This window comes from Varroa destructor, unplaced genomic scaffold (genome assembly GCF_002443255.2).
Source record: "Varroa destructor unplaced genomic scaffold, Vdes_3.0 BEIS01000005.1, whole genome shotgun sequence".
NCBI classification, from domain to species: domain Eukaryota; kingdom Metazoa; phylum Arthropoda; class Arachnida; order Mesostigmata; family Varroidae; genus Varroa; species Varroa destructor.
Window position 1 is genome coordinate 18,459,557 of NW_019211458.1, and position 18,237 is coordinate 18,477,793.

At 39.9% G+C, this 18,237-nt stretch overlaps 1 protein-coding gene and 1 long non-coding RNA gene across 22 annotated transcripts; one reads left to right on the forward strand and one right to left on the reverse strand.

The window, feature by feature from the left end:
- Window positions 1–2,177: 2,177 nt before the first annotated feature.
- On the reverse strand, window positions 2,178–4,560 carry LOC147755380 (uncharacterized). Its single transcript, XR_015328087.1, has 3 exons — window positions 4,202–4,560; window positions 2,725–2,869; window positions 2,178–2,419 (listed from the first exon to the last, which is right to left on the reverse strand). It is a non-coding gene; the product is annotated as an uncharacterized LOC147755380 (long non-coding RNA).
- A 5,361-nt stretch (window positions 4,561–9,921) lies between these two features.
- LOC111251629 (uncharacterized) lies at window positions 9,922–17,129 on the forward strand. 21 transcript variants are annotated; one of them, XM_086989761.1, is made up of 7 exons: window positions 9,929–10,647; window positions 10,852–10,996; window positions 12,620–12,820; window positions 14,391–14,444; window positions 14,718–14,798; window positions 15,307–16,583; window positions 16,725–17,129. In XM_086989761.1, exons 3-6 carry the CDS (start codon window positions 12,730–12,732, stop codon window positions 15,354–15,356), a joined length of 276 nt encoding a protein of 91 aa, XP_086845887.1. In that variant the 5' UTR covers window positions 9,929–10,647; window positions 10,852–10,996; window positions 12,620–12,729; the 3' UTR covers window positions 15,357–16,583; window positions 16,725–17,129. The 21 variants fall into 21 exon arrangements, 20 of the variants coding, with proteins under 20 accessions (XP_086845888.1, XP_086845887.1, XP_086845871.1 ...); XM_086989745.1 differs by having other exon boundaries at window positions 9,931–10,647; window positions 12,620–12,814; XM_086989746.1 differs by having other exon boundaries at window positions 9,932–10,647; window positions 12,620–12,814; window positions 14,730–14,798.
- Window positions 17,130–18,237: the final 1,108 nt, after the last annotated feature.

The following is an 18,237-nucleotide window of genomic DNA, read 5'->3' on the forward strand; positions in this document are numbered from 1 at the left end:
TCATTAAACAGAGACGAAGGTTCTGGCTTGATCACCCAGGCGTTATGATCGCTTTAGCCGATGGGTTCGGGGACGAGAGCCGCCAGCGAATGGAGTGATCCAAGCAGCTCGCAAAGGCCGACGTTGAATGCCACGGCGTGGACCTATCGACAATTGTTCGCCATTGATGCGTCCAGTGGACATGGTATTTTATTCGGTTCGATATAAGTGAAGCGTTTATGTTTGGCAACCTCTTGGCCAGCTGGGCCCATGACACGAAGGACCAGGCTAGTATAGAGATTATGATATAATGCGTCAAAATTCAATGGAGTAATACGTGAACGCAGAGAACCCAATCTGGGGACGACGCCCTACTAGTAGTCACCGCTAATGGTGATCAGTAAGTGCCATTGAAAATGATCATATGATTACCATCAGAGCTTGGCCATCTAGTTTTTCCCTATGTATGTAATTATTAGGAAAGGGAGAAACAGCATAAAAACCTACTAATAACATTTATTATGTATTACGCTGATCTTTGGTACTCTAGATAACTTTTCGCTCCTCTGTAAAGGGTCAGTTAATTACGCGGTGAACAACGAGGCTACCCATAGTGTTTTGAAGTTGTGAAGAGACACTGTCAAATTATTGACGTATGATCTGTTGGCACGGTTTTCGCTGCTGCTGCTGCTGCTGCTGTTAAAACCGGCACTCACTGATTTCTCAAGTGAATCATTCATCGGTTTTTTTTTACCGATATAGTCCCCCTTACTATCCGCATGTCGTACCTTACGCACAGTACCATATATGGTCCACGTACGGCGTAACAGTTTACATAACCACACGCTGTTGAGTCAGAAGCTAAGAAAACAAGATTCTCTTGTCTCGCGTTTTTCATTTCAGATGCGACGACGTCGTTCGTACGAGTTTTCGTCCAAATTTGCGTTCACATTGCGTCAAGCGGCTCTCCAAATCCGCCGCAATGGATCCGAAAGGACTAATTTAAAGATTCGAGAATTAATTCTTAGTTTGCGTTCTATCATAAAATAATATTACTCAGCATATAATGTTATTATAATTTCTGTTGATGGGCCTACTTCATTACCACGACACAGTTAATTATCCGCGTCTTTGCTTAATGCTGAAGACTGAACACGTTTCAAGCTATACGTGATCTCTCCTGGGACGATCAGATATTGTGTCGGCGTCTTTGTACCTCAACACCCAAAAGCGGTTACAAAAACGCCAATTAGACATCAACGGTATTGGGAAAATGTGGCTGAGATGGGAAAATGAATACAAATAAGTAAAAGGAACGAAAGGTCTTGACAATAAGAATTTGTAGTCCTTCGTCTAGTCATGATTGTACTGGCCGAAGAGGAGATCAGAACACCACTTCTATCGATTTAAGTGCTGTTTATCCACAACTAATATAAACAAATAACATCACATTAAGTGTTTATATCCATAACGAAAATTTGCTTAGGACACATAGTTACGAAATCGTGTACAAGCTGGCTTTTTGGTACGCCTGACTTGTAACGTTCTAAGCTTTTCAGATTATAAAGCAACGTGGAAATCATATACGTGTGTATCATACGTCGATAAGAAGTCATGCAATTGAAGGAGTCATAGATCAGAAATTATCCATCAGCAATTATCCGTAGCAGGATATGCCGGTGGTGACCGACCATCAAATGTCATAAAACGCGCTTTAGAGCAGCGTAGGACCTTTTTATGATAAAACAGCCAGTCTGAAATGCCATAATTGATCTTTCAAGCACGGGCTCCTTCTAGCATTGAATGCATTTTTAAGAAAGGTGACGGAAAATGATTCCCAACTTAATAGGTTAATTTTGAACAAAACGGTATTATTTTTTTAGTGCGCGCTAAACTGTATCTTGCTTTCTATATATATATATCTCTTGACCTTACCATATGGGTAGAATGATGCTTCATCGTTCCTTATACTGGCCGATATGAGGCTGGCAAGCCTGTTTTTACTAGTGTTGTTATTATTATCAATTAAAGCAAGCAAATTGTCTCTCTTTGCTGATATTACTTCTTCTTATCGTAGGATCTAATTGAATTGGTAAAGTTTATTTTAAGAAATTTACCATGCGTTTTGAAAATAGTACCAGGGGATAGCAAACGGCAGAATACTGTATTTATCATAGCTTGAGTATTTACATGTAGGCTAGTAGACGCCCTGATTCTTGCAGGATCTGGAGCAAAATTCATACCCCGCAGAACGAGACAGAACACGCCGATTCAGCCGCTTCGTCCCTTGCTATTTGCTGTCCTTCGTCTTACCGGAGTTGAAAATATAGTCGCCATAGAATGCTTTTTTGTGAACAACCGTTAAGGTTGCCCGATAAGGCTTCCGCTGCTGGGAACCTGAGACGGCGACACGGGTCCTTGGTAAACGATGGCGGGTCGACTAGAAGGTACGCAAGAAAATTACAGGTCCTTAGAAGTCATCCCAAAGTACGCTTAAGAAAGGAAGTTTGGACGCTATTAAACCGCTTATATTCTGTTTCGATGAAATACCTTGATATTTAGTTATTGCCTGCTATTGCCACGCTGACCAGTAATTCAGGACAAATATGACAAAACATACTACTAATAACTGTATTATAAATACTGACTACTAAATTTCACAGTCTATAATAAGTGTTAGGTTTGCACTGGCGCGCTCACTACCATTCAAATGAATCCAAATAAACTTTATTTAAATATACGGACCCCAAGGCCACGGCAGTGTGAAGACAGTGAGATCAACCAATGATCACGTGCGCATTTGGAAGCTCTAGCCTTTTAAAGGTTCCCTTTTCATCATATTGAATATATAAGATGTCTCGTATAGTTCTGTTTGGGAAAGCTCTGCCAACTGCATTCGGCAACGCGGTTACCGTAAAGAAAAACAGAAAAAATTGCATCAGGTTATTGTAATTGGCTTTTCTCTGCGTAATCAATTTGTTTTTTCTTTCAATCGACATTACCTTAGCACATTGGTCGTACGCTATTGCTTATTGAACTATAGACTAGATGGACACTTATACCAACACCAACCGCTAATCTATGAGCTTGTTTTGCTAAGGAAAATTGGACAAGTACTATTAAGCTATAATAAACGAGTTACTTTTTTTTTTTTTTAGGAATAACTAGACTTGCCCGAATTACTCCAAAGCCAGCACCTTTTAGCTACCTAGCAGATGCGATCTGACCCGGTTGAGGTGGTACCATTTTGAATATTAAATTCGCGAACAAATACTCAGCATTTTTGTAGCTGGATCACTTTGATATCATTTATTTTAGGCAACACCAACTGTGTCGGATCGGTACCGTTAACGTCATCAACTTTGGCAAATGTGGACATGTTTTGATCGTTGTCTCTATTCAGACTTAAGATAAAGTAAAGCGTAATGATGGGCAAATTTCGTCGTAAAAGATGCTTCTGGTCGTAGTCAATCTGCTACGGGAAAAAGGTTGATGAGAACCGACACGTGGATAACTATGATGCAAGCCATTTGATATTTGGGTGTTACAACAACTAAGGCAAGAGGGTCCATTCTTTTGTATTTTCAATTGCCAAACATTACAGAAATCAAGTCATTCTTGTAACGATCGACCACGACTGACGAAAGGTGCATCGCACTCTAGTATGCAACGAAAAAAAATCTACTCAGACTCAAAAAAACAAGCAGACATCACTATGTGTTGGGTGAAACTGGAGAGAAATCGTGCGGTACGAGTCGCTGCCGCCTAATTAGGCAAAACGATTGGTTATAACGTTTACCGTTTTGACAGTGTATACAACATATCATGACAAGCTATCGAACAAGAAGGGCCGTCGTGTTCCACCGTTAGAATGCCAGACTACTAATAGAAATGAGAGAACCCGGATCTTGCATTATCAGATTACGATCTGTTTCGACATTTCCGAACTCCATCAACCGTGCTAACTTAGTAATAATCACTTGTCAGTCAGAAAGCTCAATCGATAATGATGGGATTATCGGGTCGCCAGGAAGAGTCGTGGATTGAAGTAGCGCATATTCACTCTAATTTTGACTGAAAACTTCCTCGGTAGGCCCATATGCCCGTAGCGCAGCAAGCAGCGTCACCGAACGCCGCAGAACGCTGTAATTACTATTACTATCAGTTTCGTATTTACTCTGAACGATTCGAGAAATAATGTTTAGTTTATCTTTGTTCTTACCGAGTTGACCTAATTAGCGCCCGCGCATATACGAATTTCACCGTTTGAGAACGAAGCTCTCAGCAGACGAGATGCGGTAACGTCTGTGGTCCCTGTTACTACTCAGACATTCTTCATATAGCGGCTATTACCACTGCATCAGCACTGGCACAAAAGAGCACTAACAGTATAACAAAAATAATGATGAGACGAAAAATAATGTTATCAGCAATGATGACGCTGTCTTCGCAACGTGTACCTCTTCGAACAATATATGACTTAAACAGTTTGCCGGCCAACAACACACATCCGCTCCACATAACGATCTCGCATGAAATGATGAGGTTCAAACGGACAGATGGTCATCCCGATCTGTCTGACTCCACGTTCCCTCAGCGCCTTCCCGTATATTAAGCAGCCCAGCGATGTTGAGCTCTAAGCTGTTCCTTCTGCCGCCATCCATTTGGTGGCTTAGTTCAATCAGCGAAGAGTTAACATCAGCCACCGCAATCATCAGAGACAGTCGTGCCTCGTGCACAAAAAGAACATGAACTATGGCGTTGCCAAACAGTTTTTCTGTGCCTTTCCTATTGCACGCTAAATGTCCTCTGGTATACGAATTTACGGCAGACCTCACTCAGACGCTAATTTCAACGAGCTATGACAAATTCGCTGACGGCAGCGGTACTGATTGGTGTTGTACGAATAAAAGCCATTGACAGTCGTTATAATTATTGGCCTAACGTTTACAATAGTCAGTCCTAAATATGGCGTCGTCGTTCTATTTAGTTCAGCCTTGGTTGTTCAGGTTGGTGGTTCAGACCAGCTTGATGTAGTTCTTTTCATGGCCTGCGCGTTTTCTGCTGTTTTGTACTGCAGTTGCCCTCACCGACGTCATCTGTAACTTCAACTCTAGTTGACTTCGCACTGTACAATACGACGATCGATAAAATGTATATCTACTATCTTACTGATGAACGTCGATACCGTGTACATATGTGTATATATATATATATATATCGTATTGACGCTCCATTATGTCCAGATGTTTTGGTCAAGCAATAAAATATTTTTCGCAGCTATAATTGCTGCCATCATCATGTTTACTATCACCTTCGATTGCTCGTATTGACAATTTTTGAACTCGTGTATGGCCATAAAGGAAGTTCCTGGACGGCGTTATGACTCTATCGCGTTACATCTAGCTGCGATTTATGACGCCTGTTCTGTGCTATCGTTCGGTGACTTGTTCTTCTGGTGTTTGTCATGCAAAAGTATCTTATGTGTCACCTACATGCGTAGATATTCGTGTATAATTGTCTGTGTTATTTACATAAATAGGCCATTTTATTTTCAAGCCTGATTTTATTCGTTGTTGACCATATTATTGGTTGTCGTTTATTAGCCGTTTAGGCCGCACTAGGCACAGGCACAGGCGATGATAGGAGAAAAAAGCAAAAACAAAAAGGACACGATCCGCATAATGTCATGTTTGCTAGGAAATACTTATTTACGGCGCAAACGAGGCACAGCAATCAAGAAGAGATATATTCTCTCAAGACAGAAACGACACCCAGGACAGGTGATTTAGATTGGTAAAATTGGAGTAAAATTTCGCTTTTTCGACATGTAGTTACTAGGCGCCTTGTCTAGAACTGAACTAGACATTAATATAGGTTCAAACAGTTGTGTATCTGACGGGATCAAGGATCGTGTATTAGCCATACTTATAGGTTTACTTGGCTCGTGACGTATTCTGATTGAATCGCTCTTCGCGGTAGGCTTCGTCGTGCAGTTTGTCACCTTATTTCGATGATTTCGACCGTGATAATGAATATAGATTGTAATCAGATACAAGTTATGATGTCTCAATAGCGGTAAAACCGTTGTACGCTCGCAAGCATCAAGAAGCATTACATACACCAGCTAGGCCTACGCTGCAGCCTATCATGATTTAACGTTTATTCGGCACGCACTAAAGTAACGCACTTGCGATCTTCTATCTGTTGGTAATAAACAGGCGAAAATAAAAACGGACAGTTCTGTTTTTATCCTGGTACAATTACTGATTCCAGTGATGCGGTCTTTATCATAATCTTTATCATAAATTCGCTCGTATTATCCGCACTTATCAAGTCGCCGTCTAGTCAACATGTTCTGCTCAATAGCCATCGCATATGGCAAAACCAATTGCTTGTCCAGCTGGTTAAACAATACATTCAAAATAAACTGCGCTTTTTGTGGAACAGGCGTATCGACCTAAACATGCCGTCGATATAAACCGACGTACCATATCGAAATCACGCCGCAAACCTTCGATGTACAATGTCCAATAAGGAGCCATTGTAAATAGATATAACTTTTCAGGCTTCCGTAGTAGCCTCTTCGGCCCCAGTGCACTAGGAGCGAAGACGAAATAGAGTTCATATGAAGTCATCGACGGCGGTTGACAGCGAAACTTCTTTGTCCTTCAAATTGCAGCACACAATCCTACTCTATACTGCCGTTATAGTACTCTATATAGAATACCTTACTTATAGGCAGGACTCAGCCAGTCGACATCTTAACCGATTGAACTCGTTAGGTTCTGTGTAACTACGCTCAAGCTAGGTACACAAAGCATTGCATCAGTACCATTAAATCAGTCTTCGTTCTTGTTATAACTTTATTATTGTTATTATTACATAATATGCTTGGAGAGCTAAAGTGCACACTATACTACTGTTATAAAGTACGACGTCACATGAACATTACATCGTTACAGGCCGTTACGTGTACGGTGTACCTTATAGATTTATCCATATACTGCTAATCCCTTTTTAGGCTCATTCTAATGAGTACGTGTGTTACAATTATCGTTAGCTGGGAGGAGGGGGAGAAGGCTTATTTCCTGGTTACGTCCGCGTACAAAGTTGTATCCAGGTGCGCAGATATCGATAACACCAATAACGGTATCAGTTGCTGTAGTAGCATTTGGTACGTATGGAGTCTGCGAGGGGTCAGCTGATTGACGTGGCATGGCCTTTTGACGAAGGGGACCGTCGTCCGTGGCCAGGATGAAGGTACAGATCGCTTATGTCTGAAATTGGAGTCATCCACCTATCTAGCTTTGGCTTGGGCGGATAGATAATTTCGGGGCAGGAAGACAGACGTTTACTCAATTAGACGTTTCGTTTATAACAGATATTGGCTTTACCCTTTGGTATAGACGGTATTTAAAAAACAATACATGTATTCCTGCTTTCTGCGTGAGCAGAAGTGTCCGAAAAGACGATGAAATTTTGGGGTTGATACTTCCCACACATATAACGTAGCAGGTAGTAACAGTTAACTCACACTTGATTATAACGGCACGCATTGGTAGCCCACTTCGGATGGGTGCGAGAAAGCTCAGCAATACTAATTTTACGATGTAGATTTTAGTTGTGATAGGACTCAATTCGGTAATGGAGTAACGCTTCTGGACGGAATAGAAATTTCAATATAGTAAAATGCTGTTATTTCAGTGTTGAAATTTCTAAATGCTAGAACGTTACGATGGCTGGGAGACCACACAAGTGTCTGTTAGCCATAATGGTGCGGACAATTCAAGCGTGTGTTTTCAACCTATGACAAGGCTCATTTATTACGAATTGTAAATTGCTAAAATAACCTTTGTTTTCACACTCAATAAATCACGCGATCACGTATAGTAACAGGCAACATCTCTTTGCAATGATGTCCTGTAGGCTTACCTGTGCTGAAGATAATTGTGTATAAAAGCATTTATAATCGTTCCCCGATAGAAGACGTTGTCGTCTCTGGTACTCATACACTCAAATTCTGGTACTCATATAAGGTTCGTCAGATTTTCTCAACAACTATTAACTAGATATATTTCATGGTTTCAAGCTAAACAAGAGCGCTTTATTTATTCCTGTTATAATCGAATGTTGTCATTTTAAACGGCAGCAAAGCTCAGAATTTGTGATGTTCTTCTAAAAGCCACCGTCGTCATTTTTCGGTGGTATCGATGATTTCTCAGAAATGTAGAAACTTTAAGCATTTTGAAAATTTAGAAACAAACTCTAATTCACAGCTAATAATAACGGGATGATCCTAGGATATTCTGAAGAATTTTTCACAAATTTACTTAAAAAGCAAAACCTTGGAAACCGGTTGCCGGGCAGCGCTTGTAAGAAGATAATACAACCACACAGCAGGAGCAGGAGCAGGAGCAGGAGAAGTAAAGGATCGACGAACTTCGATGCGCACACTCCTTAAACCGACTCCAAATCCATAATATATTAAAAAACAAAAAAACTAAGTAACAACAAGGAAATAACTAAAGTACCAGGTGGCACTGAAAATGCCGTATAGTGCTGTCCTACTCAGTGACGAGGTATACATATCGCTCCTTGTATATGACTTGTAAGTTCTCACAACTCTTCTAAAAAATACACATTTATCGCAGGTCCCTCAAAATCTTTCTTTCTATAGCAAGCTCTGCAGGCGCCTAACTTGTTAACATTGTCGATAACGTTCCACGCTACAATAAAATGGCTTTTGCCATTTTTATCGTTTCGGCTCCTTTCCTTCACATATTAAGTACTCCAAGTTACGTCGCAGCACGTTACATCACAATCATAATTTGTCATCAAGTGGATAACTAGCTTTTTCTAAGCATAAAGGAGTCATCGCAGTGCAAGTTTATTTCGTTCTCCTTTTTCTGTTTGTCCTTCTTTTTCGGTTCTTAGCTCATGTTTGGTTACGCTAGAAAAAAATTAGCCTAGCGATACATATTAAGCAAAGCGCATAGAGTCAGGTCGCACGGCACAGACTGGTAAACAACCGCCGAATATCTCACAATAGTCATGAGATTCATTACGGATGAACCAGAGACTACTCGTCATCGTAGGAGCGAGCCCCGAATTAGACATACACGCTACAATAAAGCCGTACAGTTTCAGCAATTAGTTTCTTTCAACTCGTTTGGAGCTCGCAACGACACCGACTATCTGGTTAAACTACCGCGTTTGTCGGTGGCCGGGGTATTTTCATGATACCATAACGACTGTAATTTAACAAGCAACGAAAACAACAGCGGCCAACAATCCCGTGCCAAATTTATGAAATACATATAATTTATAAAGTGCTAAATTGTTCTTCATTCGTTCGTCCAACTATAGACGCCATGGACAATATAATGACGACGTCGCGGCAGTAATTTCACCAGCTTCATTTTCGTGGTCTGCTGCTGTCGCCGCTTCAGCTTCCGTTGCCATTACAACTACTGATAATAATAGAAATTATTATCACGTAACAATCATAATAATAGGAACAATGATAACGGCAATATTTGTGGTCGTCATCATTTAGACTCCTGTTGAACGTATTCTCGGTTCTCTTCGGCGATGGCGGCGCCGGGCGCGGCGCAGCAGCGGTAGTAGCAACATCAACACGAGACTGCAGCGTGATGCTGCCATAAATCGCTTCTATGAACCGATTAGCTGTTGTAATTTACCGTCTCTCTTCTACTATTTATGATGCTGTTTTTCCTTTCTAAATTCGAAAACTGTACTTCTTATCCTTTTGTACGTGTGCCATGCACTGCATCTGGGATGTTTGGTCATATATGTCCACCATAACAAGCATAGAAGCATAAAGATAATCCACTGACACTGGACAATTTCGAAACGCCGCTGCGCCACAGGTGGCGAAAGCGGTGGGAATTGGTACTAAATGCTATGCTACGTCTATGATACTACGTCAGTCAAGCTCGACAGCGTTTTTATGGCAGGATAAGCCTCGGAGCTGATTAAGATATTAACGAGAATACTACAGATTATGACATCTGAAGATAGTTCAAATGGATGGTATAAGAAAGACTACCAAGTGGCTTCTTGTGCTGCGAAACTTATTTTTCTTTCTTAACGTGACTTTTAGTCACTGACGTAGCGCTTGGCGGCCGTAGTCTTCGTTGGATGAGAGGTGGAACGAATAGCTTGCAATAGTGAAATCGATAACTTAGTAACGATAAGACAATCGTCTTTAATTTTTACGCTGTAAAACAAAGTACAGCCACTGTGTTTCAACGTTCAATGGCGATCTATGACAGTTCATTAATATCTTTGTTGTCCTTCGCTCATGCTGTACGTGAAATGGGCCACGAAGTGTTCCGATCATAATTTTGAAGTTTGTGTAATATTTGGGGTCCACTCGAGCAAAAAAAAGATGCCTAAGCATCAACTGTTTAGGAGTCGTAATCTCCTATAAAATTAGGCTGTTGTATAGAAATGTTTACATAAAAGCTGCATTTGATTTCGTTGCACTGCTATAATAAATTGTGCTTCATAGTCAACAAAGCGGGATCGCACAACTTCCGCGTGGTACCGATCAGGAGAATAATGTGTAACCAGCAAGTAGTTACAGTTATACGGGACAAAAAAACTGTCAACAGAAAAAACACCGCGCTGTTGAGCCTGCCGGTAAGATCGTCCTACTTGGGAAGCGTTGCTCTTGTTTCTGCTTGTCAAATGTCTGCATGAAAATCTACGATACCTTGAAAACGTTATACTATACCCCACAATCCTTAGTTCACTCTCTGCTATTTGGTTACTTCATGAAAAGGTGCGTATTTATGACCGAAGTGAGAAACTTGTATTGCATTTGGCTGTTTTGTTTGACTTCAGTGTTATATTTCAACGAGATAACGAACCTATAGTAACTTTGCACCATCGAAATGGCATTTCCGCAAAAGATACTTTTCCCGGCATCTATATATTACCATCTAAACAGCAATGGAAAGGTACCACTCGAAGCCAGCGGCAAAAGAAGGTGCGAATCTAGTGATCGAGCCTCACACTACCATGACAAATAACTAGAGATGAGGCCCAGTGCCCGTAAACAGGGTCTACACATCACAACGGTGGAAAACAAATGAAAAAAAAAAAAAGGTAAAAATAAGGATCACGTAAACTGTGAGGTGGGAAATTTGCTTCCCGGTTGCTTTCCCCCTAAACTGTTTCCGCTCCCTTTACAGAATCCTAATTCCTATATGCAGGCACTCGAACAATCAATTATAAGGCGTGCGATATTTTTTCTAATCTGTTCAGCCCAGCTAATCGTTGGCTAACTAATGCCCATTTTGTTGCTACAATCGCATCAACCCATCGAATGAACTGCATCGAACCCGCCATGTGTTGTCTGCCTGGGTTGACGTTCGCAAACATTATTTATGTAATTTGTGCTTAAAATTTGACCGGAAAATAGTCCGTTTAAACATTTCGCTTAACGTAAATTATCTCAATTAGTAAGCAGTGGGTAAAGTTGTTAATGACTAAACTGTGATTTAAACTATTCGTTTTATAAGGTTTCCGGGTCTTTTTTTCTCCTGTTTGACCGTTAATTGCGCGCGACCCGAAGCTTAATATGTGTCAACGAGAAAGCATACAAAACATAAATACGTATTTTTTTTTTAAATTTTCAGAAAAACTGAGGTGTCTTAGTAGCGGAATCTGTGATTTTAATGGGCTTTTTTTGTGCTGTATCACAGAAACGGAAAATGAAGTGGTGGAAAATCGACCTATTTTACTACGGGGGTGTACAACAAACGTCCGATCATTTGTTTTAGTATCATGGCAAACGATACAGAGCTAAATTGCAATTCGTTAGCTCTATAAAATTATTTTATTTATCAAACAAATATCAAATATTTTCTTCTATTACATCTTATTAAAGTATCATTATTTTTACTAAAGGGAGGAACATACATTGAGTTGTACGTATATCAGAACTACTACGAGGTAATAATATACAGCATCGTGAGAAACATTGGAAAGCATAGAGATGAGGCTTAAAAAAAACATAAGAAGAAAAACAGAACGCGTACGGCGGTTGCTATTTATGCCTCACGATTATAGCGAAAGAGGCACCCTTCACGAAGTAAGTTTCGTGTGAGAGCAACCATAATTGGGTTAACTAACTAAGTCTCTAGTTAATTTAATTAAAAAGGTCTAGTAAGTAAAGGACTAAATTGAATGGACGAAGTTAAAAAAAAAATTAATTTAGAAGGCAGTTTATTAACAGTCTTAATGTAAATGCTTATTGGAGTCAAAATATTTTAGATCATGGTTGGGCTTAAGTTTATGGATCCACTAAAGAAGGTTTATTAGAAGTCTGTTTTAGGCATACTAACATTATCGGAGACACAAGGCATTTTGGTTCATCAACGCAAGATGACTTAGTTCTCTTTGAACCTTACACAGTCAACCAAGCCTTGTACAACATTGATTGCATTTTTCTGTACTGACTGCACGTGTTTCTACTATCGGTACGTTCTATAGAATCAAACTACAGAGAAAAACTTCGGAACAACCGAAGTTTTTCATAGGCTGAAGTAGAAGTCGACTTTTCTAATAAGATGCACATAGTTCAATATGTGAAAACTTATCACTTCAGATACCTGACGTCAAGGGCAAGGGCCACTGTATGCTCTACGATACGAATATACGCCTCTAGCTTTTTCCGTACTTATCGTCGTATTGATTATAGAACACTGGACATGAACTATGGATCAGCGTTTCTACCGCCCACAGGCAGCAGCAGCATCAAAAACAATTTGCAGGAACTCCCTACTCCCTACTTGCAGGAACTGTAAGTGTGAGTTGAATATTTAAATCACATACTAAAGTTATGCCCATAATCTGCTAAAGACAAATCTCACGGTTCCAGGTCTCAAATAAGGGCCCTGACGTATGCTGAACAGCGCATCTCGGTTCAGTGTTTCTATTGTTCTTATGTATGTATATGTGCGCCCTTAGAGCTCACATACAGATAATCAAGATTGAAAATCGAGCGAAGCAGTTTATGCAGTAGAAAGCTCTTCTTGATAAATAATTACAGTTGGTGTTAAAGTCATACTTATATATATATATATATAGAGAGAGAGAGAGAGAGTATATTAAAGCGTTGCGCTTGGAAACCGTTGAATCGCTTAGAGAAATAAATATATCAAGTGGCATTCTGTAACAGCTTATTAATTCCGTGCAAAGTATAGCTGTAAATTAAAGTTATGTGAAGTTTACTATTAAGGCGCATAGATTGTAAATCCGTAATATTCCTAATTATAGGGGGGTGACAGTTTTCATCGGCATTTGCTCTGTTCTAAATATCTATTGAAGACCATAATGTTGAAGATCACAACTGGACGGATGCGCTTCGAATGAATGGAAACCCGTTTCAATGAATAACATATTGTTTGTATTTAATATACCAAAATAAGTTCAACTACTATTGGAACAAAATTCATCGAAAAACTCTTAGAAAAAATGTTTTTTTTTTCATCAAAAAAATTTATTTATCACTAAGCTTAAAACGAGATTATGGGTACATCGCATTTTAACTCTTAACCATTGTAACCATGGGTGCATAAAGAGCCTGCGCAACTCCCACCTACAGATTCAAATTAATAAATAAATTCCCTTATCGATAATTTTCTTTGCTTTAATTAACGATTTCCAGGATCCAGGAGTCTTAGGATCTGTTTATTTGCTGTGTTTTTATATCTGTGTATTATTATGATAATATTATTATTATGATAATATTATTATTATTATTAGGACAAGTTTAATTTCTGAAATTTTCTAAACGGACTACATTTTAGCCGAAAAAAAGAAATATACAAAAATTTACAAATTCCACCGCAGTTTCGATAGTTGGAGACGTCGAAAATATACTTTTTCTATTATCTGTTCTGTAATACGATCGGAATAAGATATACGGTTGGGTCCATTGCCGGTACGATATTGGACATGGCCAGCATGAAGCTCTAAAACAATTCGTGTTCCTTCCTTTGCAAATTATTCAAAGATAATTATATTCTAAAACGAGATAATAAGTAATATTGCTATTTACCTATTGCACGGCTTCTCTTTGCCTATAACTTTCTATCGACTGCGCCGATTTGTTCATCTGTTATGCTTTTTATTGTTTTTGTTAACTGTATCAGGCACTGGCCGAAGTTGCTACGAAGTAGTAGGAGCGGCCTAGGCAATAATGAAAGCGCACACCCGATGCAAATTCGGCTTGTGCACGTATACGCATACATCCGTAACGTTCGCAGAACAAACACGCACGCATACAAACCGATTTGATAATACTACATCGAGCTATTTAAATTCAATCTTGCGATGAGCTAATATTGATGGTGAATACAATTTTCTTCTTCTAGGCCTGTTAGCGCCGTGTTCAACTGGAATTTTTGCCGCTTCAGTCTCTCGATCAGGCACGTCAGATGCACTAGCACATATAAAGCATACAGGGCGGTGGCTCTAAATGAAAAATTTCAACGTTAATTTTTCTCCTGAGACTGTTTATATATAGACAAAAAACAGATATTTGAATTAAAAAAAGAGATAACAGTATAATTTCCGATAGTCATGTTTGTTCAACGTTATTGAAATCCACTACGATTACAGCTTCAAGTCTAGACCTAAGCCACTTCAGAATATTCTTTGTTTGATCCACAAGTATTTTTAATAGTAACCTTGCATTAAAGCGATATTTCCAGATGTCAACTGGTTAGAGCGTCACTTCAGATATGTCATACACATACGGAATGAAGTTTTACCAGTCAAAGGTAAGAGGTTAAAGACAACCAAAGATATGAAAGGCCTTTGGGGAAATTAACTGTTGGGGCCTGTTTGGGCACAATTGATGTTCCTTTCTTTAACGATTATTGATTTCTATAGCAAGAAAAAAACACTGATAGTGTATCAGAAGTTACTCTTTGAGACCTTAAAGACGCTTAAAACTGTTCCAATTTGCCTTTGAAAAGTCTATATCGGGGTCTTTGTAAGCCACGCGAAAACATAGCGATAAAGTAACACCGGACAGGGAAATTTTTTCAGTTTTTGTAGGGTTTTCGTATTACCGTAAGATTGAATAATATCTGATCTCGGCTTTCGAACTTTCGAAAACGACCCATTGTCGCTTTGTTTCAAAATGAATTGGTTATCGTCTAGCATTAATAGTAGCGGATGAATGCGCGATCGCCAAAGATTTGAGTGCATAGATACGCGCTGCATATTATCGCCTGTATGCAAGGCTTCCTTTCACCTATTGCGCAATAATTTTATCCTTGACAGGTAGCCACGTTACGACCAGACGCATTTGGTGTACTGAGAAATGGAACTAGTTTGCCAATTGTGGGCAAGTACAGAGTTAAGCCGGAGCTACCCATACGTCGTGAACTCGTCGGGGGATCCAAACGTACGGCTGTGCAATCGATTCAGCTGGACTATTTCGGTGACTCCTCTTACTGTATGCCGCTGTGTTACGGAAATGCCCCACCAGAGGACGCCAGTTGTACCAAAGTCATCTCGGTGATAGCTAACTCGAGCTATTCGACAGAAGCCAATTCGATTCATCGATTGTTGTCTCTACACGGTGGCCTTCACTAAATCATTGCTTTTTGTTCACCTTGTTTTTTGTTGCAGTAGCGATCTGCGCCTCTACTGGTAGCCTAGAGTGAGCTTTTGGCTTGCTCAGTGGCCTATTGGTGAGGCGCAGTGAAGGCTTTTCAACGCGTTTCTTTCGCCAAAACCGCGACCCGCGAGACCTTCTCACGCATTTAAGCGCTAGCTAGCTAGCTAGCTAGCTAGCTAGCTATGAAACCCCACAACAAACGAACTTGTGAATCTAAAGTCAATAGAGGTGGGCTCTCAACGACTATAAGCAGAGAACCGTTTGACATTACCGCCATTTCGATGCGGCCGGAATAGTTGGTTATCGGCTCATGCTTGGTCCATATGCTGAGTGATCGAACGTCTTCGGCAAAATGTTACTACTGTTCTTTATGAAGAAGCAACATCTCAGCGGCGATTGATAGACGACGGTTTACTCGTTCGCCACAGCGCAATCACAGCTGTTCATCGAATCGGACAAACGCACTTACTTCAGAGTTCCGAAATTTGCCATCTAGGAAAGTGTTTATGGATCTTCCTTCGTTTTCTCTTCTATTGCTCGCGTTCACTTACTGGCTGTGTTTCATTTGTCATGCTAGTTCTAATTCTTCCTACTATCGACTACGTGTAGCCATTACGATGATATGTCCATAGGCAACAATACTCCACCTTGGAGACCTGCTTAATAAACTCGAAACGTTGCTCTATTGGGTGCCATATGATACCATAACTAACCGGGTGACAGACAAATGATCTGATAAAGTATTATGTAAAAGATTCTCATGCTTATAGCAAACTCTTCTTTGATTATTCAAAAGACATTTGTCCTAAAGATCAACTCGACGGTACTTCGATAAATATGGTACGTATACGACGAATTAATGAAGTCGCTGGAAACCTACTATCAAGCTGGGATCGTCCAGGGTTGGTTAAACGCTGGTCTCCGATCCGTTATCGACGTAAGTTTAATCCGCACGTTCGTTCGGGAATATCAACTCTCTACATATATGAATATAGATCTGCCATTAGTTCGCTTACCTATATCAATCGCGTACAAAAAGTAAGCATAACTTACTAAAACTTAGCGAAATATTTTACAGGAAGATGTGTTAGTTTGTTGATGCCCAGCATAGGATTTCGTTCGTCGATCACCTAAATACGTCTTGGGAAAGCTGTTCTCAATGGACAACATTAGACGTACGTCGGCAGAAAATCCGTCAGCGAGCTAGTTTGAAAACTTCGATCGAAAACCAATTTTCTATTGGTCAGAACAGAAATTCCGGGAAATCAGCCGATCGGAAATAGCAAAAGTTGAAAGATCAAGTCATTATATCGAATTTGGCTGCTGGAATATCTGTCTAGTAAATTGCTATGGTCGAGGAAGTTGTGTCATGGTAATGCCTATGGTTACATGATTTGATTTGTATGTAGGATGTGAAACGTCAAACAGTGCGTTTATGTATACCGAAATAAAAAAAAAACCAGTCAAGATTGGACACCTGTAACTAACTGCACCGCTCTGTCATAAATAATGAAAATAGAAAATCGAATTCAGGCACTTCTACGGTAGATGCGTTTTATCTATAATAATATATTTCAATAGATGCAAAATACACATTTGTGCGCCGTGGATGGATGGGTGGTATTTGACGAATGAGATCGACCGGCGCGCGATTGGGTGGCTGAAGGTTTCCCTTGCAGCTCAGGAAATGGCTAAATATTAGCGGTATAGATTTTTATAGTTGCAATACAACATTTAGACCGCTCTTGTAACGTTGCAGGCTCAATTGGGCAGCACTGTCTTCATAATAAATAACTGTGTTGTTGGAAAAAAAAAGAGCTTTTCTAACATTTGTACTTCCTTGCACAACGGAGTGCAGGGTGGTGCCTACATGATCACTGATCTGTACAGGTCGGGTCTATACCTACACAGCATGTTCTTGTTTATTAAGGTAGACCTAGTGGGCCTAACTTTTAAGGTATGTCTAAGACTCAGTTCGGCGTAAACTACTGAAGTTCTTTTAAGGTCTTTTAAGAAACCTGACTGCGATTTATCTCGAGCAGCCATACAACAACAATAGTAATTTCAATCAAATTAATGATTATTTTGAGATGAATATCTTGGAATAGTGCATTGATAGTGATTAGTGAGACCCTTGTGGGGTTGTTCCTTTTCGTATGTCCATTGCAAGTATAGATTTGATGTCGCACCAACCGATCCAGACTTTAAAAAGGAAAAACCTCTGGTTGAGGGACAACAACACACAATTACGCAACCTGGGCGAGTTATATTACTTCATCCTCTTTACAATTCCCAGGAGAAGAAAATTGCTTGTAATACTAATACGTCCTACTTTGTTGTAAGATGTACTCCATTTATTATTCGTTCGTGAGCGTCGAGTTTGCGGGGGCATGTATTAGGCCACGGAATTCGAACCAGCAGACTCTAGTTTCGCAGTCTATTAGCCATCAGTACAAGGCCTAGCGAGGCCTATCTAACTTGCTGTGTTCCTAATCTTTTTCAAACATCGTTAGTTTCTTTCTGAAGGTATAATTTGAAAAGGCAGATGCTTTCGTTAGCTTTGTTACTTTGTCTTATTTCTGTATTGTTAT